Here is a 26918-nt window from a genome sequence, read left to right on the forward strand (position 1 = left end):
TTCAAGATACGGAAGGTCCAAGATGCATGCAATGCATATACAACATGTTTACATGCAAATGATGAATACAAGCTTCAAGGTCAATTTTTTGCTCTAATACAATCATAACAAATTCAAGGTGGGTATGTTTTATATGTTATAACTTATAGTCTTGGACTTCAGCTCCTATCACTACCCTTGGGGAGATGTTGATGGCAATCAAACCCCCACGAGGAGAAAACAAAAGCCTTAGACATGCCCCTAATACTTAAGAATAATATCAAAACTACCCGTAACGATTTGGGGTAGATCATTGTTTTCGTAACATATATAGTTATAAATTATAATGCAACAAAGCCATAAAATATGGAATGAATTCTAAAACTAAGTGAATGCAAATGATAATGCATTAGTTGCTAATGAGCAACAATAATTATTAATCAAAAAAATCTAATTAAATAATATCATTTTATGTAGGTCCTAATGTTTGTGGATATAATTGTGCATGTATGTGAAATGATGCACTTAGGCATGAAACATTGATAGGTTATAACACAAGGATTTATCATAATCCCTCCACCCCTATTTGACTTCTAGAAAGACTAAGGACACATTCTACTAAATGCAAACCTTAATAAAAAAAGAATATCACTAAAGCCTAACCATCATGTTTTACTATTATAATATATCTTATACTATGACAACATATATGGTGATTTTTATGTAGCTTTCTGGAAGGCATGCGTGATGAAAAATAGTCAATGCATCGAGGGTCATCTCTAACACATAATTGAATGCTTTCATAATGTGTTTAAACACATTGTGGCTTGATTTCTCTTGACTTTATTTTGTATGTTTTTTTTCATATCAAACTATATAACTTGAACTTTACATTCTCTCGACTGTATTCGTACATTGAAATGAATTTGATACAATGTCAAAGTCCAACATTCACGTGTAAGAAAGCGAGGTTGAAAGATGATAACACATGCTTACAATGTTATGCGCATGTTGGCCACCATTCCTAATCGACAATTGACTTCAATAATCAAATTATTGAAACACATAATATGGGATTGAAGTAATCGTGTGACATTTTTTTCTATGTGAGATTGTATACATGATTCATGACTTATGTGATTTATTGATGAAGAAACAATGTTGTAATATGACTTTGGGAATTTGCAAACCCATTCTTTGATGACATAATTGATATAGCTGATCTAATTGACAATCTACTAATCCCAACGAAAAAACATGAATGATTTTCTATGATGGACTACATAACTCAACCCACACAAAAAGTTCATTCAAGCTCCTTTGATTATATTCATGTGATAGGACTTCCACTCTTTTTTAACTTGAAATGTGTTCAATGTCTCGTGGCCACTGGTTCGACCTCCCCTTGAAATGCATGTGATGCATAACGTCTATTCTTAGGTTTAACTCCACTTTCATACTATTTTTGTCTATTTGAGAGAAGCTCACTCAACATCAAGGAAATTAAGGGTATCATTGCTAAGTTGAGGAATGGCTAATTTTGTAAGTTTGTTTCGGTCTCTTTTGAGAACTCTCGTTTGTGGTGTAAATTGAATATATGACAATAATGTTGGAGGAGAAGTTCACATCAAAATAAGTATCTTAATTTTGCAACAACAAACAATAATACAAATGATTTCCGCCATGCATCCACACATATGTAGGTATCATATATGGGCTGAATGCGATGAGTTGACCACCCACGATATTTCTATACTCATTCAAAATACAAGAGAAGAAATGGCCATCACTCTCGTAACTTTGTCGAGAGGTTTATATGTGTAGCATGACATGTAGGAAAAGATAACATATTTGAAGGAATATGAAGACTTATATTGTGAATGAAACTCGGATACATGTGCTTGAAGCTTGCCATGCATTTCTTATATTATCTTAATAAATTTCGTTGTTTTGTGCATGTGTACGTTGCTAAGGCAAGTTATTAACGGTCAAGTGGATCACATCCACACACATCAAATGTATCTTTGTTTGTTCAATGGTGATCAAATGCCAACTCAAATTTTAAATAGATATGAACTTGAGCGAAATTGGTGCGTTTAAGTTAAACCAACATAAGGCATGTGATGATAGATGAGATGAAACCACCCATACAAGTTATCAATATATTGGTTGAAATGTGTTAAGGAGAAGAAACCGACCATTATTTTATTATAACTCCCTCATACAAGGAGCTCTGTTATGTACGATGGGTCACTAAATAAAGAGATTTTATTATAACTCTCTTGTACGAGGAGATTTGTTATGTATATACAACGGGTCACTACATAAAAGGAAGCAAAATCTAAGGAATGTAAGGAGTCTGCTCAATAATAATATACATATCCTCGAAGCATGTCCACGACTCAATAATAATAATACACATATACTTGAAGCTTGTCCACGACTCAAAAACAATAATACACATATCCTTAAAGCATGTCCACAACTCAATAATAATAATAATAATAATAATAATAATAATAATAATAATAATAATAATAATAATAATAATACACATATCCCTTGAAGCATGTCCACAACTCAATAATAATAATAATACACATATCCTTGAAGCGTGTCCAAGACTCGATAAAAGTGCACACATCCCTAGAAGCATGTCCACGGCTCAATAAAAAAAAATACACATATCCCTTGATGCATGTCCACGATTGTCAACCTCTTCTTAAGGAGTAGTATTTAGGATTCCTTCCATTCATGTTAATATCGTGTTATGTTCCATTGCGGGTTAGAAGTACACGTGATCAAGGAGTAGGGAAGTATACTGGGATGAGTTTCTTCGACAAACAATAAAAACAACTCTTATTTCTATATGATGATGATGATTTGTGTGAAAGAGATGTCCACAAGAGTTGTGGGACGGGCGGGCGCCCATTTTCCGAGTGCATGGCTGGCCATCATGATCATGATCATGACCATAGCACGTAATATACTCGAACGCATTGGCAAACATTCTTTTTCATACGAATGAAAACGAGTGCATATTTTATCAAAACATTCTTATGTTTTTTCTTTTTTAACACTTTTTACGTTAACTTTCTTACCTTTAAAAAAAATTTACTTATAAATTATAATAAATAATGAATACAAAAAGTATGGTATTTACAATACTTCCCGTGTTTACAATACTCGAAATAAATGAACCATTCTCGAATGCGAATGCACGTATGGTATTTACAATACTTCTGGAGTGTACCATACTCGAAATAAAATGAACCATTCTCGAATGAGAATGCACGGATGGTTCATACTATGATTATTACGATGGCCATGACCATAATGAACATGACCATGACCATTACTCGAGTATTTGAACCATTCTCGAATGCGAATGCACGGATGGTTCATACTATGATTATGACCATGGCCATGACCATCATGAACATGACCACGACCATCATGGCCATGACCATGACCATCATGACCATGACCATGACCATGGCCATGACCATGACCATCCTATCCTTATCCCCTGTCAGAGAGAGTATTTTGCAGAACCCTAATTTTGGTCCCACTGTGTCTGTGTGTGGAGAAGAAGAAGAAGAAGAAGAAGAAGAAGAAGAAAGAAGAAGAAGAGATAATCCGTCTGCTTTTTCTCCCTGCCATCAGAGAGAGAGAGAGAGAGAGAGAGAGACAGAGATAGAAACGGAGACAGAGACAAGAGAACAGAGACAGAGACAGAGAAATCGAAGGTAAGTAAATAATATGTATGTATGTATGTATCGACAAGAGCTGCTTTTTTTGTTTTGTTTTTTTTCCAGTGATGGCTCCTTCACAATCTCAGAAAATGCCACGAACCATGGCGAGGGCTGACGTGGCACGTTCAACTCTTGGAACGGTACTCTCTGTCTCTCTCTCTCTCTCTTTCCCCTGTTTCTTGGCTTGCGATTATACTGCATAATCGTATATGTGGGCTGCACATACGACCGTATGTATACGTATATATATACGTACATGCGTATATATATATAGATTATATACACATGATATACATAGCTTTTATTTATCCATTTCCTTCCATCCTTTTTTGAGTCCCTCCCTTTTCTCTCTGTTTCTCTCTCTCTCTCTCTCTCTCTCTCTCTATGTCTCAAGTCTTGGGCTCTGCTTCATCATAAGATCCATCTCAAGAAACCTTCACTGTATCTCTGCAATCTGTGTAGAAATCTCCATATACATATACATATACATATATATATATATATATATATATATATATATATGTAATTCCTCCTCCATCCATATCCGCATACCTCACATTCGTCCATGGATGTCTGTTCTGTAATGGATGCTTCATATACAAATTGATATATATATATATATATATATATAGGATTTTTTGATGGAATCATGGAGGTTTCATCAGATTATATGAGGTTTTGAAATGGGATTTCAAATGAATCTTGCAACCCCATTCCAACCTCTCTAACACCCTTCATTCTTGCCCACATTCTTTTTGCTCCTTTTTCCTTCTTCCTTTCTCTCTCTTCCTTCTTCCTGCTTCCTTCTACCCCTCTTTTATTTCACCTGTTTGTTGGACCCAGGTTTTCTTTAGGAATTCGTCTTTGCTATGGATGAACACGAACAAGAAGAAGAAGAAGAACAAGAAGAGGAAGAGGAAGATGTGTGGGTTTGCAGTTCTTGCACCTTCCATAACCAAGATTTGGATGAGGTTTGTTCTATGTGCTACACAACGAGACCTGGATTCTCGTGGTTCCTCACATATGGTCGTTCTTTCTCTATATGCCGACTCTCAGGGTTTCTCCAAAACATGCTATCAGGCGCTGTGACCGGTACCTTTGCTCTAGGTAACAAGAAATTACACCTGTCCTTTCCAATTCTTTTTCTTCCGTGAAAAATCATCCTCTATGGCCTTACTTAATTATTTCCTCCAATGAAGAATCATCATGCCATGTGATTATAGCCAAGCTGATCTTTGGTGGATAAGAAAGGAATCTAGTTTATCTTTGCTAATTTCTTTCTATGGAGGATCACAGCTCATATGAATTTGCAAATGTTAATCTTTGCGCTAGCTTGTTATGTTCCTGTATTGGAACAGGCTTCCCATGTAAACATGTGGCAATGCTAATTTATCTTGGCTAAACATCAACAATGTTGATTTAAGAACTATATTTATCGAGGACATGACCATGATTCAAATGCTTAAGAACTATATGTAATTATGTATACGTGATTATATATATACATATTTATTTCTTTAGATAATGTAATCACTGAACTCAAAGCAATTTACATCACATTTGTTGTAGCAATAAAATTTTAACCCATTTATGCTACTCATCATAAAAACAAGAGCATATTATTTGTTTTAGTTTGCTCGTAAGGGTTGATATTCCAAACAAAGAGGGGTGCCTGAACAATGTTTGCATTCAAAAATGTCTTATTTTTGTTGTAATTTGTAATTATATTTGCTAATTCATATGTGTTTATTTTTTTGTGGGCAGTGGGTGCAGTCTCAGGTGCAATTACTGGGGCTTTGGCCGGGCGTGCTGCCCAATGTGGGCTGTTACGAGGGGCAGGTTTGGGTGCTGTGGCTGGGGCAGTACTCTCGGTGGAAGTACTCGAAGCTTCACGAGCTTATTGGCACTCTCAACGGTCGATGCCCATCTCGCTTCCATCTATGGTCAGTTGAATGCACTATTTCTTTGTAGAACAAATTTAATTAGGCCCCAGAGATTCTTTTTTATGATTAAGGAGCAATGATTACCATACTATTTCTTTGATTAGATGCTTTTTTATGCATAAAGAGAAATACATATACTATTTGTTTAGGCATTCTTCTATTCTTAAATAGAAATCCAGTTCTGATTTGTTCAGAAGTTTTTATGCATAAAGAGCAATACATTTACTATATGTTTAGCAATACACTGCCTTTTTATTTAAATGATCTTTTATGCATACAGTATGATGCATATACCATATGTTTAGATGTTCTTTTATGCTGGGAGCGCTATCCAATTGCTATTTGTTTAGATGTTTTCTCATGCATAAAGAGCCACGCCTTTACAATTTATGCATATACAAATTTATGCATTAACAACACTTCATATACTATTTGTTTAGATGCTTTTTGTGCATAACAGCAATACACATGCTGTTTAAGCTAAGAGCCATATATGCGATTTGTTTTATGCAGAGTAATTTCCTTGACGACATTTTAAGTGGAAGGTTTGTTCAAGGTTTTCTAGCCCCTGCAATCTCCGCCACCCAACGATGGCAGGTTGGCTCTGTAACATATCCATTTACAAGTCACGTATAATCTCTAGGATTCAAAGTTTAACATTATGGCATGCTATATTACCAGATAAGTTTTGTTTGTATCGAGATTCTGTGAGAAAAGGATTGCCTGTATAAGTAATGCTATCTTCTGCAAGCTCTTAGAGACTCATATAACAATGGAGATATTCTTATTTCCTTGAGAGTTGTTTTTTTACTAGGATGATTTTTCACTATGAATAAAGCAGTCTGTCTGCTAATCGAACTAGAATTATCTAATTTCAATTTGAGGCTTCCGAAAGTGATATTTTAGATGAACAATTGTGATAATTCTTTCTAACATGGGAAAGAATTTATGTACCATGAAAAATTATCGACCCTACTTGTAATCATACATTTTTATGACTGTTGAAAAACGCATTCGACACTTCTTAATCTTCACAAGGTTTTTCAATCTCTTTTAAAGCATGGAAGCTTGGGGATATTTTTCTTTTCTTCAGAATGAAATGATTTCTTGTTTTCCACCGACAATATTTTATTGTGCGATCTGACGTCACACTGCATTTTGCCTAAATAAAAACTATATGTCTGTTAATAATACATTCACGGAGGTAGATATTTTTGACTTCATTATTTTCCTCCGAGGTAAAAAATGACCTATAGAACCCCCGGGAGAGAGTAGTGAGTGTAGTGATGGATGAAAGGCCTTGTTGATAACCTAATGTTTTATCACTAGGATAAGCCCATTATGTTAAGGGAAGGGTGTGATATGAGGTTTGACTTTGTTTCATTCTGGGCAGGTAAACTTTGCGGAAATGAGCTACGAAGAGCTATATGAGATGTTCATTCCATCCGATGGAAGAATAAAAGGCGCATCTGATGAGTTCCTCAAGACTCTTCCACAGCATGTAATTACACGTGGCAACCTCGTGGATGCCTCTGGCGATGCCATATGTTGTGCCATATGCTTGCAGGTAGTGACAACAACATCGACAGACACTCTGAAAATCTCTTAATGTTTTTTTAGTTCCATTTTGATGTCTTCATTTAACCAAAATTTGAACATTTCTAAATCAGCTTTCCCTTTTTTGCAATGCTTCTCAGTAATAACGCTTTAATTGCTGTTTGCATTTTACAAAATTCCGAAGTGGGGTGTAATTTCTCAAAATGTGGATTGCTTTTTTGCTGAAAATCCTCAGATTTATATTGGTAGATTGGTATAGTTTGTTGTCGATTATATGATGGATCGCATCCTGCGTGTTAATCCCGTGATTTCCTTACTGTAATGCAGGAGCTAGAGGAAGGAGATATTGGACGGACATTACCTCCATGTAACCATACCTTCCATTTGAGTTGCGTGGACCGATGGCTCATGAAGCATGTGGTTTGTCCGGTTTGCCGACAATGTATGCACTAATTATACCGATTCCCTAACTTGCTTTCAAGGCACGGCTGTGGATACTAAGTGAGCATAAAAATTTGATCCCCCCTTTTTTCTTTCTTTTGAAGAGAAGTCATCTCATTTCCCTCACTCCCTTTCCGAAGAAGCTTAGCAGAATAGTCTATCTCTCTCTTGCTCTCTACCCTTATATATATGTAGTATTGCAACAACAGATGCCCAATATACCTCAATATGCAATAATGTAGTTGCTAGCCATCAATACCTTGTGGAAACCAAAACCAGAGAGGATTATGCAAAAAATATTGAAACTTAATTATCATGACATAAATATTCAACTGGAAAGTAAATGTGTGCTATGAATACTATCATAGTATAAAAGGTACACATAAAGTAGAGATCAATCAAAAGGCATACGTTGTAAAATGTTTCGAACAATACAATCATATATAGATTATACTATAGAGCATTGCATATGCTCAAATGTCAAGAAATTAAGAAAATATGGTACTGAGCAAACTTAGTGACCTTATTCTAATCTATCTCTCGTAATTACTGTAACATATTGTTGAGTTATTGTCAATATTTATAGGTTATATTGCCCATCTTCAAAACCCTTTCCGTCATTGGCTATTGTGATATGCTAAAAACAGCTAATGACTCACATTCTGTTTTGTGTAAATGTGACCTTGCATTTCTGTCAACATGCAGGGCTTAGGGGAATGTTGTAAATTTATGTAGATGTCACATCATGGTAATTTTAATCTAGAATACTCCCAAAGCAAATTGAATTTGCCATAGTTTGAAAAGAAACATTTAAGTTAACTACGAGAAAGTAATGTTATACATAAGAGAGAGGCGCTAGATGTCCCATTCCATTTGTATCCGATCAATTATTCCAAGGGCTTATTGCCCCATAGAAAAACTAAACCAATGAGCATGTGCATGTGCTCATTGTTAAAAAATTTCATAAATTTAGCAGCATGCTTAACAATTCTTGTTGTGTGCTTGGAAGTAATCATTCACCTTTATTAATATTTTATAATATTCCAAGACGATACGTCTCATGTTTAATGTATGTTGGAACAATCTATTAAGAAAGTGACTTTCTTGGAGTTGGAGGAAGTATACCCAATGACATTAATTAATACTACATTATTGGCACGCAATTCTAAATTTTCTATTGTGTGGAAGGATATTTGTCAAGCATAAGAAGTGTTTGGTTAGAGGTAGTACATACACTAATAAGAATCGAAATCTACTTTTAAGGGCAATGTTATGGTTTACAAGTATCATGATTTTGTGTTTCAACAACATAGAGAAGATGCAACCACAACTTCATAGTTATTGGATTCTATTCATCATGGCACTACAGATGCAAGAAGACATTTCATGAGTATTACGCAATGATGCACTTCATCTTATTTATAAATGTTGAAGCATTACATTGATTTGCAAGGCACACAAAGCTTTACCTCTTGTTTCAGATATGTTTGAATGAACGAGAACAATTTGTTAGTCTGGTGTGGCTGCAATTGAATGCCTAAGTTTGTTGATAACGAATTCTTGAGACGAAAAAGAGTCTGTGTGTTGGTATAGTTGTCAGTAAATCATTAGATGGTTTCATATTCATCGAAATAAATGTTGGTATGCATGTATGATCATATTTGTGTGAGTGTGTGTGTTTGCACGTGCACATGCATGTGCATATGCTTGCATGCATGCAATGTTTGTACGGATGTGTTCATGTATATGTATGTATGTATGCATGCAATGCTCCTATGTATGTGTGTGTATATGTATACATGAATGCATGCATGTTTGTACGATTTTATGATTGAACGTATGAGTGTATGCGTATGTATGTACAATTAAGTCTACATTGTTTGTGTGTACCTATGGGTATATATATGTACAATGGCAAATGCGTATTTACGTTTGAATGATTGAATGTGTATGATTACGTATGATTGTATGCATAGAATGAACCATATGTATCATGCGTGCATTCACATTCGAGAATGATTCAATCAAACGTGTATAGTAAATCATCTCAAAGTTGGATGGATTGACAAGTTGGATTGGATTGACTAGGGTCTATATTATATATTGATTCACTCTCAATCCCAATAAGTGGACTCTAATCCATTGTGAACCACCAACATAAGTATGGTTGCAATATTTGCATTTTATCACATGCATACTTTTGGGATGCAAATCAAGACATCTCTATCATCCTCACTTTAAAACTTTACAAAAAAATGAGTATGAACTATAAATATTGAATCAAAATATGTCATTATAAATTATAATAAAACGTTCAAAAACTCATAAAACGTATATTCGAGAATATGAAGAAAACATGACATAGGCAGCATAACAACTTACCACTAGGGTGACCTAATTTCTAATAACAAAGAAAGAAAGAAAGAAAGAAAGAAAGAAAAAGGAACATGACACTAACATAAAATTTTGCCATGACATAGGCAGTAGTAGCATAACAACTTACCACTCAGGTGAGCTAATTTCTAATAACAAAGAAAGAAAGAAAAAGAAGAAAAAGGAACATGACACTAACAAGAAGATATGAGAAAGTTGGGAATTGAACCCAAGACACAAGTAATAGTAGCACAACAAGTTACCACTAGGTTGTGCTTAGTTCTAACAATAAAAAAATAAAAGAAAAAAACTATTATAACACTAACATAAAATGTTGCTATGACATGGTACTAATGAGAGAGAGAAAGAGATGAGAAAATTGGGAATCGAACCCAAGACATAAACAGCAATAGCACGACTCCTTACCACTAGGTTGAGCTGGATTATAGTGGTAATTAAAAAACAAAATAGATAATGTAATTTTCCCATTTCAAACGTGTTGGTTTCCAAACGTTTGAATGCTTGCACGAACACGAATATTATGTTCTATGATTGTATGTATATATATATATATATAATTGTTTGCATTTATGTTTGTATGTGCATATGATTGAGTGTATGATCATTGTGTGAAATATGTGTATGCATGCATGCATTACATGCACGCATCGTGTATGTATGCATACACGATACATGCATGTAATGGAGAAAGAAAATACTTATAGCCAATTGAGGAGGAAAAGAGCTTGGTGTTCGGGGAGCACTCTATGAAGGGTTGATGGGAGGGAGTAGAGTTGTCTTTCATGCATACATTTTTTAATACGTGACACTAAAAGCTGATTTCTCTCATGTTCTAGTGTTGAACCGTCATCTTTTTTTTTTGTTGGTGGCACGAAACATCGCAGTTTAAGTCACATAGTTTTTGCAACGTTCAATGTCTCTTCTTTGCAAAAAGTGGCGTGATGATAGATTTGCATTAATAGGAAATACCAATTCTAAAACTAATTTGGGAAATTTGAATCCCTCTTGGGAAGTAGCGAAAAACATAGCACATGGAGATGGAATGAAGGGCCATATCTCAAACCGAAACAATGAACACTTGGCAATGACCACAACCATGAGCACACTTAACCAATGGGTATTCACTAGTGCTCATCACAAAAAAAGCTTCATAATTTTAGTTGCATGCTAACAATTTTTGCCATACACCACGCTATAAGTAATCATTGCCCTTCAATAATATCTTAAAATATCCCCATATGATAGATTGGTTTTGACTATGCTTGTATGTTGGGACCATCTATTTAGAAAATGACTTCTCTTCTTGGAGTTGAGGAAGGAGACCAAATGACATCACTACTACATTATTGGCATGCAATCCCAACTTTTTTCCATTGAAATGGTGTGGAAGTATATTGATCAAGCATATGAAGGTCTGGATCAGAGATAATACACAGACTAACACGGATAAGAACATAAACCTTATTTTAAGGGCAATGTTTTGGTTTGCAGTTATCATGATTTGGTCTTTCGATTGTAGAGAAGAAGAAACCACAATTGCATCGCTATTAGATTGTATTCATCATGGTATTATGAATGACAAAAATATCATGCAATGATGGACTTCACATTTTTTTTTTTGTGAATTTTTATTGATGGGTTATGGATAAATCTCTACTTAAGAACATTATACAAGTTAGTGATGTTTCTGTTCTTGTGACCATGATGAAAAAAATCTATCTAGAAGACCATAACTCTTGTTGTATGACTTAAATGCACAAAAAGTGACGAATTGTTTTTGTTAAAAAACCCAAAATTGACAAAAAATTGCAAATTACTTGGATAGGAAAGTACCATTCCTTTTTCATAGGTATCATGATCTTTGCCATAATGTATTCAAACTAAACTTGTCAAAATGATAATCCATCTATTCAAATAGGGAGTGCTTGATGGAAAACAATACCTCAAAAGGGTCATTTCTAGTGTGCATATGTTGTTTTCATGTCATTCATACTTTAATCATCATTTCTTCCGTTGGAACCAACATGACTTTTAGAAATGTTAGTGTTGCCTTTCAAAGGGCAATGCTATTGTTGTCGCTCTTTACATTATGGAAAACGTGTTGATTCTTAGGATGAAAAACATAGTATAGTTGGTCTTAAATTAATATTTGCACAGAGTCACAATCATGAATGCAACGTCCCATCTATTTGCTAAAGATTTGAACCATTACGTTGATTTTGCAAGACACAGCTTTACCAATGATATGTGCCCCACAGCCAAAAAAGTGCAAGCCCATAACTGATGTGCACTGGTAGTAAATACCAATTCCAAACCTAATGTGGGAAGTCTGAAATCCCTCTTAGGTAGCAACCCAAAAAACCTACAATTGAAGGTGATGTTGAGGACACATTCATGTTACGAGCAACAAACTGAGTCTTGGATCCAAACTTAGAGCACATGACCACATGACCAAGACCAAGACCAAGAGAAAGACCAAAGACCAAGACCAGGACTAGGACCAAGAGAAAGACCAAAGAGAAAGACCAAAGACCGAGACCAAGACCAGAACCAAGACCAGAACCAAGAGAAAGACCAAAGACCAAGACCAAAATTAGGACCAAGACCATAACTAGGAGCAAGATCAAGTCCAAGACCAAAATTAGGACCAGGACTAGAACTAAGAGCAAGATCAAGACGAAGTCCAGAATCAAGATAAAGACCGAAGACCAAAGACCAAAGACCAAAGACCATAACTAAGAGCAAGATCAAGTACAAGACCAAAATTAGGACCAGGACCAGAACTAAGAGCAAGATCAAGACAAAGACCAGAACCAAGATAAAGACCAAAGACCAAGACTAGAACCAAGACCAAGAACAAGATCAACCCAAGCGCAAGCCCAAGCCCAAGACCAAAATTAGGGTCAAGACGAGGACCAAGACCAGAACTAGGAGAAAAATCAAGGCCAAGACCAAGACCAAGATCTTGATCATGACAAGGACCACCAGTTCAACAAAAGTCTTAAATAAATAAATAAATAAATAAATAAATAAATAAATATATATATATATATATGACATAGGTGATAAGAGTGAGACAAGGGTGTGGTCATTTTGTTTGTGTTTGTGGTGTATATGTATATGTATATGTGTATGTGTATGTGTATGTGTATATGTGTCTGGTTTTCTTTCCAAAATAAGGAAGTGGGCCATTACCTTACCTGATATAGAATAATACATCGATTCATCTGATTTTAGACATGCAGAATGTTGTACACACAATCTCGTCTCTGCTCTGTGTTTGTGTTTTGTCTTTCTGCCTTCTGTTCTAAGAAGTCTGAAGAAAGCTTTTAATCCCTAAAAAAGAAAGAAAAACCCTTCAGCTTTCTTTCTGCTTATCGTTTGATTGAAGTCCGGCTTCTTGTGTAAGCACTTAAGAATTGTATGCAGGCTCGCTAGACTTTCTTTTCTGACTTCCTTTTTTGGCTTCAATCTCGGTTTTTGTCGGCAGATTGTGTGTGATCCATTTAATTTCTTCTTCATCTCAAACTCCTCCATTGATGCTTCTCGTGATGTTAAGACTAAAATAATACTGCTGGTGAGAAACTCTGGTAATTCTCTACTTCAATAATCCTGTTGGGAAAGCATCAGAGATTGGCCAGGAAACATTAGCTTATTTTTCCTTCATCAATCTTGTTGAGGAATCATCGCAGATTGAAATTCGTAGCGTAATTTTCTTTTCTGTGGACTTTCTCATGGCTATGGATATTATAGTTTCTTATTGAAAATTGGTTTATTGTTTTTCAGAAAAATCTGATTAGTTTTACGTTAAATCCTCTGATTCGGCACCTTAGCTTCTGTTTCCTCCGTAAATGCCTCTTGCTTTTCGAGATTGATTGGATTGTGAGTCGTGGAGACTGTAGTATTTTATAATAGTGATCTGTGATTTCCATAGCTAAGATACTTCCCAGAAAATTAGATTTCTAATTTGGCCTCTCATTTTGAGATGTCCGAGGATTTTAAGTTCTTCCATTGCAAACGTTTAATCTTCATCTTAGTTGTTTATTGGGCCATCCGAAATTGGACTGATCTTTTTTTTTCTTTCATTTGAGAATTCTGGATAATATGTTAAATTTGTGGGCCAATTTTGGTCTTAGAAGACGTTAATATATCTTTCATTCTTTCTTTCTCACTCCGCTGTTGCGGCCATGAACATTGTTTCTCCAATTAGTTGAATTCTTCATCTTTTGTTGGCAAACTTGGAAGGTTTTTAACTTATTTTTCCGAAGAATTTACTCATCTTCATTGTTTCAGCTGTCACGGATGCTTCTCCGAATCGGTGGATTTTCGTCCTTTGGTTTGACAAGTCTAAAGATTTTACATCCGCAGATTCTCTTCATCCTCATTTGTCCCACACATAGCAGGTATTGGATTCCTGATCTTTTGTTTGAGAAGTATAAAGATTTTGACTTAAATCGTCTACGAAGTCTCAGATACCTCTTCATTGTTTCGATCATATTAGAAACTGGATTCTTGATGGTTCTCTCTGGAAGTCTGGAGATTTTATCTTAAATCCTCATAAGAAGTCACTCCATCTCGAGTTTCAACTGCCCTAATTCGCCAATTGGGTTCTTGGTCTTTGAAAAAGAAATTATAATGTTTTGCCTTTTCTCTCCATCTTTGTGTCTTCTGCCATATCAGAAATTGTATTCTTGTTCTTTCATGTGAAAGAAATCTGAGGCTTTTACCTTCATTCTCTTAAAGTTTCTCCATTTTCATCAGAAGCTGGATTCTTTGAGTTGTGTTCGAGAATTATTCTGAAGATTTTTATTTACCCCAAGTCATAATTGTGTTTCAGCCAACATTTGGGCGGCCATGGATCTTTCTCAGAAATTAGATTATTGGACTGCAATGGCAGCCACAGCTTTTGCAAGTGCAACAATTGTGGCGATTTCTGCATTTTGGCTTCATAAGCGTGCTATAGAACAAATTATAAATGAAGATAGAATGATGAAAGGATTAAACAGTGATCATAGTACTTGTTCTTCAAACATTGAAGAGAACAACATGAGGAGACCAACTAGACCTAAACACCATAAAAGTCATTCTTCTAGCAAAGATAGAAGCTGGGGTTCCTTACAAGAACCTTTAGCACTACAATCTAATAAGGATTCTCAATGTATTAAGATGCAGAGAGGCTCTAATAAAAGGCAAGAACAAGAAAGTAACACATGTCTTCGACCTATTCAGCTCGGCTCCCATTTAAACATGTTAAGCTCAGCTATACCTCCGGGTCTTCCAAGAGTTCAGATAGACAAAGAAGGTATACCTATTACAAATTGTTTCCGTTCCTTTTGAGCATCAACTCACTAAGAACATCCTTGTGGTGTTAGCCTTTTTCTTGAATTAATGCTTCCAAGCATGATGCACTGTAATCTTTAAGAAGATTTTGAACATTAATTGAACTGCGTCAATCAAACATACTCTTTTGATTTTTTTTTATGTTGAGTTAATGCTCCCAAGCATGATAGAGTATCAATCTTTAAGAAAACACTCACATTTTAAACAAAAAGAGAAGGTACCCCTACAATGTTTGAGCTTTGTACTTGCCAAGCTGTAATGCTTAAAGTCATTCATATTGAATCTTTAGAAGGCATTCATAGTACAAACATGCTTTCTTTGAACTTTAGACTTGGAAGAATTTCTATACGTCATGCATGCTGAATCTTTATGAAAACATTCAAAACACAAATATGCTTGCTTTCAACGTTTTATTTAACAAATTACTGTAAAACCTGCATATGAATCTTTCGTAAAACATTCAGATTTCAACTTAAAGAAACAAATTTGAATCTCCACAAAATCTGACAGTGTGAAAATCATTTGTGATGGTAAAATATCCGATGGAACCTATCTATTTACTTCCTTCAAAACATGCATATTGAATCTTCGGAAAACCTTGAAAGTACATGTTTAGATAACATTGATAATACATGGAAAATAGTTTTTTTAATAGATGAAAATTGGATGGAATCTATCAAATTATAGGTATTAACAATCATTTGAGTCCACCCAGAAGGATTTCGTCCATGTCAAACACCATTCTTAGGTCAAATACACCTAAATCTCCAGTATGTGGGAGTGGATTTGATAGCATGGAAGGCTCAGATGCGGAAGACATGATGAATGAAGAGGATGAACAACCATTTGACTACGATGAGCCGGAACAAGATCTTGTCTTGGCTGACGAACTATTAAGAAAGGTATGTTGATATGGGAAGATTTTGAGAAATTTTTGAATGTTCCGTAGAGATATGAGAAATTTTTGAAGATTTTGACACATTGCATGTTCAGAGAGAATTTGAGGTTTTTGTATATTCACACATTCACTCTGCTTAAATATTGTCCATGCATGAATGTTGGCAGGGAGATGCCGTAAAATCGTCAATAAACACTAATGATGAAGCAATGAATAGCGTCAGTGAAAGGAAAGGAAATAGTGTAATTACCAGATCCCACAGTATATCTGAAAATATTCATGGTGTTCATCCACCTGATCCAGTGGCTGCAGATATCCTTCGAAAAGAGCCTGAGCAAGAAACCTTTGTGCGGCTTCAATTTTCTCCAATTGGTATTTGTTTTCCTTCTATCTTGAGGGACTAGAGAATTATGTGTTTGGACTGTCTTTCCTTGCCTTACTGGTATCCACTACAACAATCAAGGTGCAGGCTTGCTCAAGATTGTGACACTTAAAATCCCATCCGATGCCCACTGTGCCACCAGATTTCTTAATGAAGGGTTTGAAGACACACTATGATGAACACCTTATGTGATTGTGGTTAAGCTGTTATCAATGTGAATAAAATTGAAGTAATCTTGATCCAAGAACTATACAGTCCCTATGTAGCATGTTAACATGATTAAAGAAGACGACTGACTTTGGTTAGGTCTTTCTTCCTAGGTTTAAACTTCTATCAGTATGATCTTAAACTGATGGGACATTATTCTTCTGTTTTACGTTTGCCTAAGCTTCCCATTTGTGAACCTTACAGAACCAAGGAATGTTTTCTGTTTTCTAATATGAATATACTATGGATGTTTTAGACAAGCGTGATCTTATTTTTCTTTTATCCATTTATCCTTCTGCACATTGATAAGAGGTGCAGCCTAATGAGAGACAATTAACTATTTGCAGAGGCACCATCTATAGAAGAGCAGGATGTGTGTAGGTTGATGCAAGAATGTCTTGCACTGCGGGAGAAGTATGTTTACTGTGAAGGATCCTCTCCATGGGATAAAGGGCACATAACAGATCCGACCTGTACAATGCCAAATCCAGATCCTTTCTACTACGAGCAAAAACCACCGTCAAAGGTGAGATCGAATAATTTAGTGATTTCAATATTTTTAGCCTTTCTTCTAGTTTTTGTTGTAGATTCTTTTTTCTCCTTTCTTTATCTTCTTCATGGATTTCAACTGGGAAGTTTAGTCCCTTTTATCTTCTCCGAGGCTAGTCTGAGTTTTCATTTTCTTCTCCCTTTAGCTCTGTCATGAATTTGAACTGAGAAATTCTTGCAGCATATTTTTCGGATGATAGATGGAGTTATGCATGTCTATGCAGACGAAGATGGTAAGCATCCTTTAAGCGTATAAATTTAAAAAGTATGCCATACGAATGAATAAAGATTATGGAAAATGACTGGGTATTTCCATAGCAGGAGAAGAACTATTTCCAGTACTATGTGCAACAGATTTTTTTACTGATCTGCATCGAATTCTGAAAATTATCTCATTAGGGAATGTTCGTACACTTTGCCATCATCGTCTTCGTTTACTTGAGCAGGTAGAAGGAAAAAGGTTCATGGTTATTTGGATTGAAAAACAAAGAGCAAGTCTAATGCCTTGGAATTTCTAATAATGTGGGACAACAGAAATTCAGCCTGCACCTAATGCTGAATGCCGACAGAGAGTTTTTGGCTCAGAAAAGTGCTCCTCATCGTGATTTTTATAATGTTCGGAAGGTTGACACTCATGTACACCATTCTTCGTGCATGAATCAAAAACATCTTCTGCGTTTTATCAAATCCAAGCTGCGAAAGGATCCAGATGAGGCAAGTTTTTAGAGAAACATCCTTCCACGCTTAAAAAGATAATGCAATGATTAGCTTAATGTAGTAATAATTGCTGAATGGAGCAGGTTTTCTGCATTTCTTTTGTGTTTAAAGAAATAGTCTTTCTATGCTGAAGAAGATAATGCAGTGATTTTCTTATTTTAGAAGTAATTGTGGATTGAAACTGGTTTGATGCATTTCTCTTGTGGAATACTGTGGCTGCTGTCTGGATACCATTGAATTAAATAACAGAAAGCTTACAAAATTGTAATTTATTAATTTGCAATTACTCAGGTTGTAATCTTCAGAGATGGCAAGTATCTCACACTCAGAGAAGTTTTTGAGAGTCTAGATCTAACTGGGTAAGCTTAAAGTCATTGAAAATCAAATAATACACAATTTCTCATCCATGTTAACATTTTTCTACAACGTTGTATTTTAGATATGACCTAAATGTAGACCTCTTAGATGTTCATGCCGACAAAAACACTTTCCACCGCTTTGATAAGTTCAACTTGAAATATAATCCGTGTGGGCAAAGCAGGCTGAGAGAAATTTTCTTGAAGCAGGATAATTTGATTCAAGGTATATTCGTTCATGATTATTTCAATGTTTCAAATCCTATATACCTACTTGGAATTCACGTAGCCATACTGTGTAGTTAATATTTGTGATTTGTCCTTTGAGAAGACTTGTATTCCACTGCAGGACGGTACCTTGCAGAAGTCACAAAACAAGTATTCCAAGATTTGGCCCAAAGCAAATATCAGGCATGCGTAATCACATTACATACAGAATTAAAAGAAATATCAGGCATGCGTAATTACATTAGAATTTGATTATATGTTATTTATGTCAGCTTTATAAAGTAAATGGTGACAAAAGAAACATGGTATGTTACCTGTGAAATTGTCTGGTTTAAAAGAGAGTATGGTTGTAGACTGGATTGAGCAAATGTGAAATGGGACACTGAGAAGTTGTAAGGTTTTTAAAATGTTTTTTTTGCATATGGAATACTCAATAGTCTAGGAGGCATAGGAGGGTTGTGCTATTGAGTTCCATTTGGCTGATTAGTGTAAATGCGAAATTTTATTTGTTCCTTGGTTGTTTGTATGATTCTGCCAATTTGTTTTTCATTATGGATGGTGCAGATGGCCGAATATAGAATTTCAATATATGGAAGGAAACAAAGTGAATGGGATCAACTAGCCAGTTGGTTTGTTAATAACGAATTATATGGCGAGAATGTAGTTTGGTTGATTCAGGCAAGTTTTGGACATGTTTTTGGCATTTTTGCACCTTACAATTTGTTGTTCCTGGTATATGATCATGTTAGTTTGTTAATAATGAATGCATATTCAGGCAAATAATTAGAGAGATAGAGAGAGAAGGGAGGGGGGGGGGGGATTTGTTGCCCAACGTCACCAACTTATGTTTCATATGGGTTTTGGTGCAAGGATATCACGCCGCACTTTCATGTGGTGATTAGGTGCAGTGTTGCATGTTATGCTAAATGGTGGAGTGATCAGGGCAATACATTTGATGTGGTGAGAACAAGGATGCTTGTTGAGGCCATTATTGTTTGCCATTGCTGCTCACCCGATTTTTGTTACAATGTATAACTTCCATAATGTGGCAAACTTGTTGGACTTCCCCATTATCGATAGCTTGAGCATTAGCAGATAATTCAATCGTGCTTTAGAAAGTTCTACCTGATAATATAGTTAGTTAAGCCATGGAAGAGTCGATTATATTTGGCTTGACATCAGTGTCACACATTAATACGTGTAAAGTAGTACTTATCAGATGCATTGAAAGAGATTTCTTTGATCTTGGATGACATGCAACGTTAATTTTCCTTAAGTGGAATATCACGACAATCTTGGATAATCTATATATTTAAAGTTGGGTACAATCTTGAATAAACTTGTATATTGAAAATCTTAGGCCTGGCTATTTGCTACTTGATTTAAAGCAGGACATGCAATAATAATTTAAATACATAATAGATGCTTAGGTTTTGCCATTAGGCCTGAGCATTTACTACTTGGCATACAAAAATAATGACTCCTATGATTGCTATTTTTTTGCCATACATACCATAGGCAATGAAAACCACTTACGAGTTAGGTTTCATGGGTCATATTTGAGCCCCAAAGCAATTAGGGTGAGCATACCTCAACTAAAATTGGAAGCTATATGGTTTCTGATTTAACCTCCTCTTAAAAGGTGTGTAGGAACTCAATGTTGGGCAAAAATAGTATGTTTTTTGGTAGCATGGACTAACCTATGCCCAATATTCACATGGAACCTTTCTCCACTTTGGTCTTCAAAGTTCTCATTTGAATATTTGCTACTACCATCAAGATCTGCCTTGGGGGTCGTTTCACTAGGGCTCACGCCTAGAGCTGCACCACGACCCCCACGCCCTCCTACTCATTGAGGCCTCACACTTATCCCAATGGCCGGGTATAGGTCGTGCGCTTAAGGGCCATCCATTTTCTAGTTGATTCGGCAGGTGAGTTACACACTCTTTAGCACATTTTGACTTCCATGACCACCGTCTATTATCTTAATCAATCCACACCCTTTGTGGGATCTAGGTTAGCGCGCAGTTCGGCACCGTAACCTGGTTTTTGGTTCATCCCACAACCATTGGGATATACCATCAATCGAAAGTGAGAATTGAATCTTTTTGGTAGCATTGTATGAATATTGCGCAGTCTTTTAAATGCTTAGAATTCATTATGATTCAATACTTAGTGGTTTTCTGGCAATGAAGTTTGAGATTGGTAAGTGGCAACCGCCAAAGCACAGACAATATTCATGTAATGCTCTACCGACACAGGTCCTTGCATCTACATGGTTCTTACATTGGGATGAGCAAGAAAGTCTCTAATCTGATTTCAATTGTACGGCAAAGGTTGTCTTGGCAATTGTGTAGAATGCTATTTTAATCATGTCGCAGATCATGTACTTCGGGTCAATGTGAACCAAGTTTCATATACCTATTGGATAATGATCGTGTGTTACTATCGTTGTCTACATTGCCTATTCCTGCTATCCCTATTCCGGAAATGACGGTAGATGAATTGGGGAAGATTTGTTGTTTGATAACGTGTTTTACTATCATTGTGTACATTGCCTATTCTTGCTATCCCTATTCTGGGAATGACGGTAGATGAACTGGGGAAGATTTGTGGTTTGATAGCAAGAGAATGATCAGATTCTTTGCAATGCACACCAATGGCGCCTATCGAGATAGAACTTGGTTAGAGGTGAAGGTATTGGGCACTCATGATAGACGTCAAATCTTCAAGCCTATCGGAAGTTGATTGAAGATAGAACTTGGTTAGAGGTGAAGGTATTGGGCACTCATGATAGACGTCAAATCATCAATAAACTATGAGGAACTGGATTCTAAGGAAATCAAAACTCGAATGTGTTGGAAGGTAGGGCATTAGTTTACAGGGTAAAATATGCAGTCAAAGAGTCTCCTATATATACATAGAGAGAGAGAGAGAGAGAGAGAGAGAGAGAGAGATTCTATGTGCTTGCTTCAGGTCCCTCGGTTATATAATGTATACAAAGAGATGGGAATCACTCATTCATTTCAAAATATTCTGGACAATATTTTTATTCCTCTCTTTGAAGTTTCTGTTAATCCAGGATCCCATCCTCAGCTGCATGTTTTTCTTGAGCAGGTATACTTGAGGGAATTCTGAATTTGGTTTAGTTCTGAAACCTTTTCACTGATTCAGAAAACTTATATATATCTTCAATTATTCTCTTCTTGAGATTGGATTTGATTTATCTTTAACCTGTGCACTCTAGATAGGTGATTATTATCTTTATGTAATGCACAGGTGGTAGGTTTCGATTTAGTTGATGATGAGAGCAAACCGGAGAGACGACCAACAAAGCACATGCCACCACCTCTCTCTTGGGATATTATTTTCAACCCTGCATTTTCTTATTATGCATACTATATCTATGCAAATCTGTACACCTTGAATAAGGTAAGGGTTCTTTTGTGCATAGAAACTTTTCAAATCAATACACTCGAAAGGCATATATTATCTAACTTCGGTATTGATCAAAAGCTTCGAGAGTCAAAAGGGATGCCAACAATCAAGTTTCGACCTCACTCTGGTGAAGTGAGTTTCACAAATTGAGTATATTGCAAGGAGTTTTTAGTGGTAGTATTGAAATTTATTTTGTTTTATTTAGGCTGGTGACATTGATCACCTTGCAGCCACTTTTCTTCTATCTCATAACATAGCACATGGGAACAACTTGCGGAAGTCGCCTGCACTCCAGTATTTATATTACTTAGCCCAAGTAAGTTATACACACACGCACAGGTCTGTCCCCATATTTTCTGAATGCTTAGGTTTATGTGGAATTGGCTTCGACAGATCGGCTTATGCATGTCACCATTGAGCAATAACTCTCTCTTTCTTGATTATCATCGAAATCCTTTTCCGATGTTCTTTGCTCGTGGCCTCAATGTCTCTCTTTCAACTGATGACCCTCTCCAGATACATCTAACAAAAGAACCATTAGTCGAGGAGTATAGTATTGCGGCACAGGTATTTCTAGCCGAACTTCATTTGTGCATCTATGAAAAAACATCTCTTTACCAGCATGCATGTATGGCGAATATATCTAACAGAAGTGTAAAATTACATGTGTTGTTGGTTGAGGAGTATAGTATTGTTGCACAAGTATATTTAGTAGAATTACATGTGCTAGTATGAATACATACTCCTTAACCATGTCATATGCATGACAATTCTCTTTGCTCTCCGGTTAGTCATCTATGGATGTGGCATGAGAGTTAAGGTGGATGGTAACTAGACTTTTCACATGTTTAAGTTGGTATATTCACCAACAAGTAAATCTTCTTGTCAGGTTTGGAAGCTGAGTGCATCCGACTTATGTGAAATTGCTCGTAATTCAGTGTATCAATCAGGTTTCTCACATGCGTTGAAGGTACTATGATTTGAATCCAAATCTTTTTTTTAGCAATTCTCTTTAGTAAGGGAGCAATGGCTCAACAATGTTTTATCCAATGATTATGTTATGGAAGCTACATTGGCTCGGAAGCAACTACTATAAAAAAGGTCCTGAAGGAAATGATATACATAAAACAAATGTTCCCAATATGCGCGTGGAATTTCGTCATGAGGTATGAACCTATTCATCGGGACATGTCAATCATAGGTAATAGATCTTATGGCCAAATCATGAAAGATCCCAACTCTTGGTGGTTTCAGGTCTTGAAAAATGAGTTACAATATGTATACCTTGGGTCAGCACCAGCTTCACATGAAATCTTTCCTTAGAAAAGTTTCCACTAGGTGTGATGAGAATAAGCGTGAGTGCAACTTTTAGCTTCAATCTTGTTTTGAATTTAACTTTTTTAGTATTTGTTTTTATTCCGTTACACATACATACGTTTTCATTACCATCAATATGGAGTACCTGCTTGTAACTAACATCAACAACTCTCCAATGTGGGAATGTCACATCTCATATTTTGCCAACATAGAACATCAATTTAGAGTTTGGAGTTTGGAGTATGCTTTGGGGCAAAAAGCAATTCGTCTTGTAAGGATTTGAGGTTGTTTGGAAGAGAGCATTTACTAAGTTAACAAAAGGTGGTTAGAAGTTATGTTTGCAAGAAATCATTTACTAAGTTAAACAATAGGCACTTAGAAAAATGTGGGGCAAAAACTATTTATTTGGTCATGAAAGCATGCAAGCAAGTCTAGGGATTCAAGGTTTAGTAGTATATGCTTTGGGGACATGTCACCCCTAAAACATCCCAGGAAAAAACTTGTCCTAGGATGCAATCAAACAAATATATAAGGCACTCTTATTACAATGCATTTACAAGAATCTCCAAGTAAATGCAACCAAATGGATAGATTGCTTTTCTTGACTTGTCTAAACCTTAAAATTGACAAAGATAAAGTGTGATTTGTTTTGGTGTAGGAATGCTTGGATGAATGATTTGCATGAGATTAGATTATTTATTTCACAAAATGGTTTAACCTTTGGGGTTTAGTTTTTTAGTTTTTTAGTTTTTTGGCTTAGGGTATACATCAGTTCAAGAATGCTTGGATGAATGATTTGCATGAGATTAGATTATTTATTTCATTTCACAAAATGGTTTAACCTTTGGGGTTTAGTTTTTTAGTTTTTTGGCTCAGGGTATACATCAGTTCAAGATGGTAAATTTTTGCTTCACACAAGATTTGTACAATTTAGGAAGGAACACTTTAAGAGCTTGGCTAAAATACATAATGGCTTCATGGAAATTTGGCATATAAGATTAATTTGGCTAATGCAATAAAAATGTCTTACTTGAATGTTAGCATAGCAAGTCTAGTTTATCCATTTAGTGTATGTATGAATCCGTCCATGATATTACTATGCGTTGTATCCATTCAATGGTTGATAATCAAGATAAAATTGAGAGTCCTATATAAATTGACTTCGGTGGAGCTTATGAACTATGCTTTGGTTGGAAACATGAAGTTTGGTAAATGCCATGTTTGCCTTAGGGTCTTGCTAGTGAGGAATATATGTTGAGAGAGAGAGATATTATCATTGTCATAGGTCATACATGACCAATGTAAGACCAAAAAAATGTAATGTTTCCATGTATATTACATGGGAGTGAGTAGGAACTCTTGATATTAGAGATTTTTCATAATGAGAGTGCATTATGTGATTGCTAGAGAAATTTGTGCAATGATTGGGTTGGGTTTGAACATGTGATCATATGTAGAGCATTATATCAAGTGTGGTTCTATTGCTTTTCAAATTTATTTGGTGCAAAATATGCATAGTAAGACTAGTGTCATCACTTGTGCTCCAACATCGTGTCTCACTTGTGCATAGTCGTCTAGGAATTGGTAACGAATGCAATAGTCCATAAGGGCGATTGCCATGTATCTTTGTTGGACAATAAGTATCACATGTGCAAACATAATCTTCCACAAAATTATAGATCTGAGGCCACCAAAATGACCGACTAACTAATTCTAATGTTTTATGAAATATCGAAATGTCTTAACCATGTAAGTATCATGACAAAGCTCGAAAACTTTGAGATGGGATCGCCCTAGGATATGATGAGTCGACATCGAGGTGCCAAACGATTCCATCAATAAGAGATGTTGGGGGTCATCAACCTATTATCCCCAGTGTACCTTGATCTGTTGAGTGAGCGTCTTTTCCACACGGGACTCCTGGATCACCATGACTGACTTGTTAGATATAATCAATGACCAGCCCCAACTTGTAAATCTATCCCGATATCTACTCTTAGAGTGCACATTTTGTGATAGCGCCCCAAATGAGGAGCGGCTAGTGTGCAACTCGACCATATGGGGCAACTCTATGAAGGGTTGATAAGGTGTTAATCTAGGAAACCGTAGATGTGTAGGACACAATGGATTTAGGAAAGACCAAAATAGGTAATATGATTGGTTAATCAAGTCAATTAGAAAATTTTGTGGGCAAGTTAAAATGTACTTAGTCTTGAAGTATGTGCCATTGACTTCAAGATAAGTACTATATAGCACTAGCTTGTATCTAGAGAGTTGGGTCATATTAAATGACAAGTCTGTTGACAGAAAAGGAATATCTCCACTACTATCAACTGACATACACATTTTATGTTACACTCAGACCAAACAAAGAATATAATCCACTCTCTTACACAGTGGTGTATTGATCATCAATCCCCACTAATTTTGTAGTGAGCTGGTCCAAATCCCATCTAAGCTCGAAGGTGTGAGCACATGGGTGAACTACCATTGTGAGCTACTCTCATATGTAATAGAAGTTTTGTTTTCATATATGTATCCATCTCTATGGTTGTAACTCTATGTACCTATCTAATCGATTCTCAATATTTCTAACATGACTTTCATCCCGGCTCAGCTAGTAAGTTACGAGTCAGAATATTAGCTTGACGCTACCTTGCTCTGTTACTCTTTGGGAGGGAGGCTTATACTATTACGCTCACAAGTTGTTAGAATATTAGCTTGACCCTACCTCCGCACAACTTTGTTACTAATATTAGAACTTTAGTAAGACCATGTATACTACACAGACAAAAGAGTTGAATGTTATGTCACCGTATATATACAATAGCATGTTGTTTACCATGTGCCACAATTTTTGGTTATTATGTTTAATGTGCTTATGTGATTTGACAATAGTAGGACTCTTTTCTAAGCACTTGAACAAACACTTTGATTTATGATTGATGATTTAGACATATGGGACTAATCTAATTAGGAATGTTTACAAATTTTTGGTTGGTAAACATTATTACTCCCAAAAATTTACTAGCCTTGCAAAATCATTGGATTTAATTTTATCACAAGTCATTAAAAAACAAAGTTTCCACTCTAGGTCACGAACATACGAAACTCATGGAATCTCTAGTAAAGCCTTTGACGTTTTGAAATGAAAAGAAGACGTAAACGGAAAAGGGAAACTTAGAATGATTGCGAAGCCAATAAAGATCTTAGGAAGGGATGAACGTGTGGACTAAGAAAAAAGCCATTTATTCATCTATGTGTATCATTTTCCGTGCTAGAATGCTAAATCCACATGAGTCAAAATTAGCCTCCTATTTCTTTATTTCTTTATTTTTTGTTAGACAAACCAACACCATCTCTTCTCGTGTGGATTTCCTTCTATCTCACTCCTTCCGATATCATCTCGAGACTACC

General features: G+C 35.8%; 2 protein-coding genes across 5 annotated transcripts; both read left to right on the forward strand.

Annotated features, from left to right (window-relative positions):
* Positions 1-3773: 3773 nt before the first annotated feature.
* Positions 3774-7802, forward strand: LOC147860574 (NEP1-interacting protein-like 2). 2 transcript variants are annotated; one of them, XM_087325094.1, is made up of 6 exons: positions 3774-3874; positions 4578-4841; positions 5499-5677; positions 6191-6274; positions 7071-7244; positions 7562-7802. In XM_087325094.1, exons 2-6 carry the CDS (start codon positions 4604-4606, stop codon positions 7685-7687), a joined length of 801 nt encoding a protein of 266 aa, XP_087181220.1. In that variant the 5' UTR covers positions 3774-3874; positions 4578-4603; the 3' UTR covers positions 7688-7802. The 2 variants fall into 2 exon arrangements, with proteins under 2 accessions (XP_087181220.1, XP_087181219.1); XM_087325093.1 differs by lacking the exon at positions 3774-3874 and having other exon boundaries at positions 4524-4841.
* Positions 7803-14878: 7076 nt separating this feature from the next.
* Positions 14879-23596, forward strand: LOC147860575 (AMP deaminase-like). Of its 3 annotated transcripts, none has more exons than XM_087324970.1 (19): positions 14879-15371; positions 16097-16311; positions 16475-16679; positions 17244-17422; positions 17627-17678; positions 17764-17891; positions 17980-18159; positions 18454-18521; positions 18602-18744; positions 18868-18929; positions 19311-19424; positions 21723-21863; positions 22026-22178; positions 22263-22316; positions 22390-22500; positions 22578-22751; positions 23074-23154; positions 23252-23350; positions 23439-23596. In XM_087324970.1, exons 1-19 carry the CDS (start codon positions 14924-14926, stop codon positions 23505-23507), a joined length of 2676 nt encoding a protein of 891 aa, XP_087181096.1. In that variant the 5' UTR covers positions 14879-14923; the 3' UTR covers positions 23508-23596. The 3 variants fall into 3 exon arrangements, with proteins under 3 accessions (XP_087181096.1, XP_087181097.1, XP_087181098.1); XM_087324971.1 differs by having other exon boundaries at positions 17767-17891; XM_087324972.1 differs by having other exon boundaries at positions 16181-16311; positions 17767-17891.
* The last annotated feature ends 3322 nt before the right edge of the window (positions 23597-26918 follow it).

Source organism: Azolla caroliniana, unplaced genomic scaffold, assembly GCF_043228905.1.
Source record: "Azolla caroliniana isolate FFs.n. ecotype wild unplaced genomic scaffold, voAzoCaro1.0.p SCAF_9, whole genome shotgun sequence".
Taxonomy (NCBI): domain Eukaryota; kingdom Viridiplantae; phylum Streptophyta; class Polypodiopsida; order Salviniales; family Salviniaceae; genus Azolla; species Azolla caroliniana.

What these genes read in the sequence shown, in the direction of transcription:
- LOC147860574 (XM_087325094.1), top strand. Translation starts at nt 4,604, where the DNA reads ATGGATGAACACGAACAAGAAGAAGAAGAAGAACAAGAAGAGGAAGAG. An exon ending in GACCGGTACCTTTGCTCTAG is followed by an intron (nt 4,842 to 5,498) that starts GTAACAAGAAAT and finishes TTTTGTGGGCAG; the next exon opens with TGGGTGCAGTCTCAGGTGCA. An exon ending in CCATCTCGCTTCCATCTATG is followed by an intron (nt 5,678 to 6,190) that starts GTCAGTTGAATG and finishes TGTTTTATGCAG; the next exon opens with AGTAATTTCCTTGACGACAT.
- LOC147860575 (XM_087324970.1), top strand. Translation starts at nt 14,924, where the DNA reads ATGGATCTTTCTCAGAAATTAGATTATTGGACTGCAATGGCAGCCACA. An exon ending in AGTTCAGATAGACAAAGAAG is followed by an intron (nt 15,372 to 16,096) that starts GTATACCTATTA and finishes ATCAAATTATAG; the next exon opens with GTATTAACAATCATTTGAGT. An exon ending in AGTATAGTATTGCGGCACAG is followed by an intron (nt 22,752 to 23,073) that starts GTATTTCTAGCC and finishes TCTTCTTGTCAG; the next exon opens with GTTTGGAAGCTGAGTGCATC.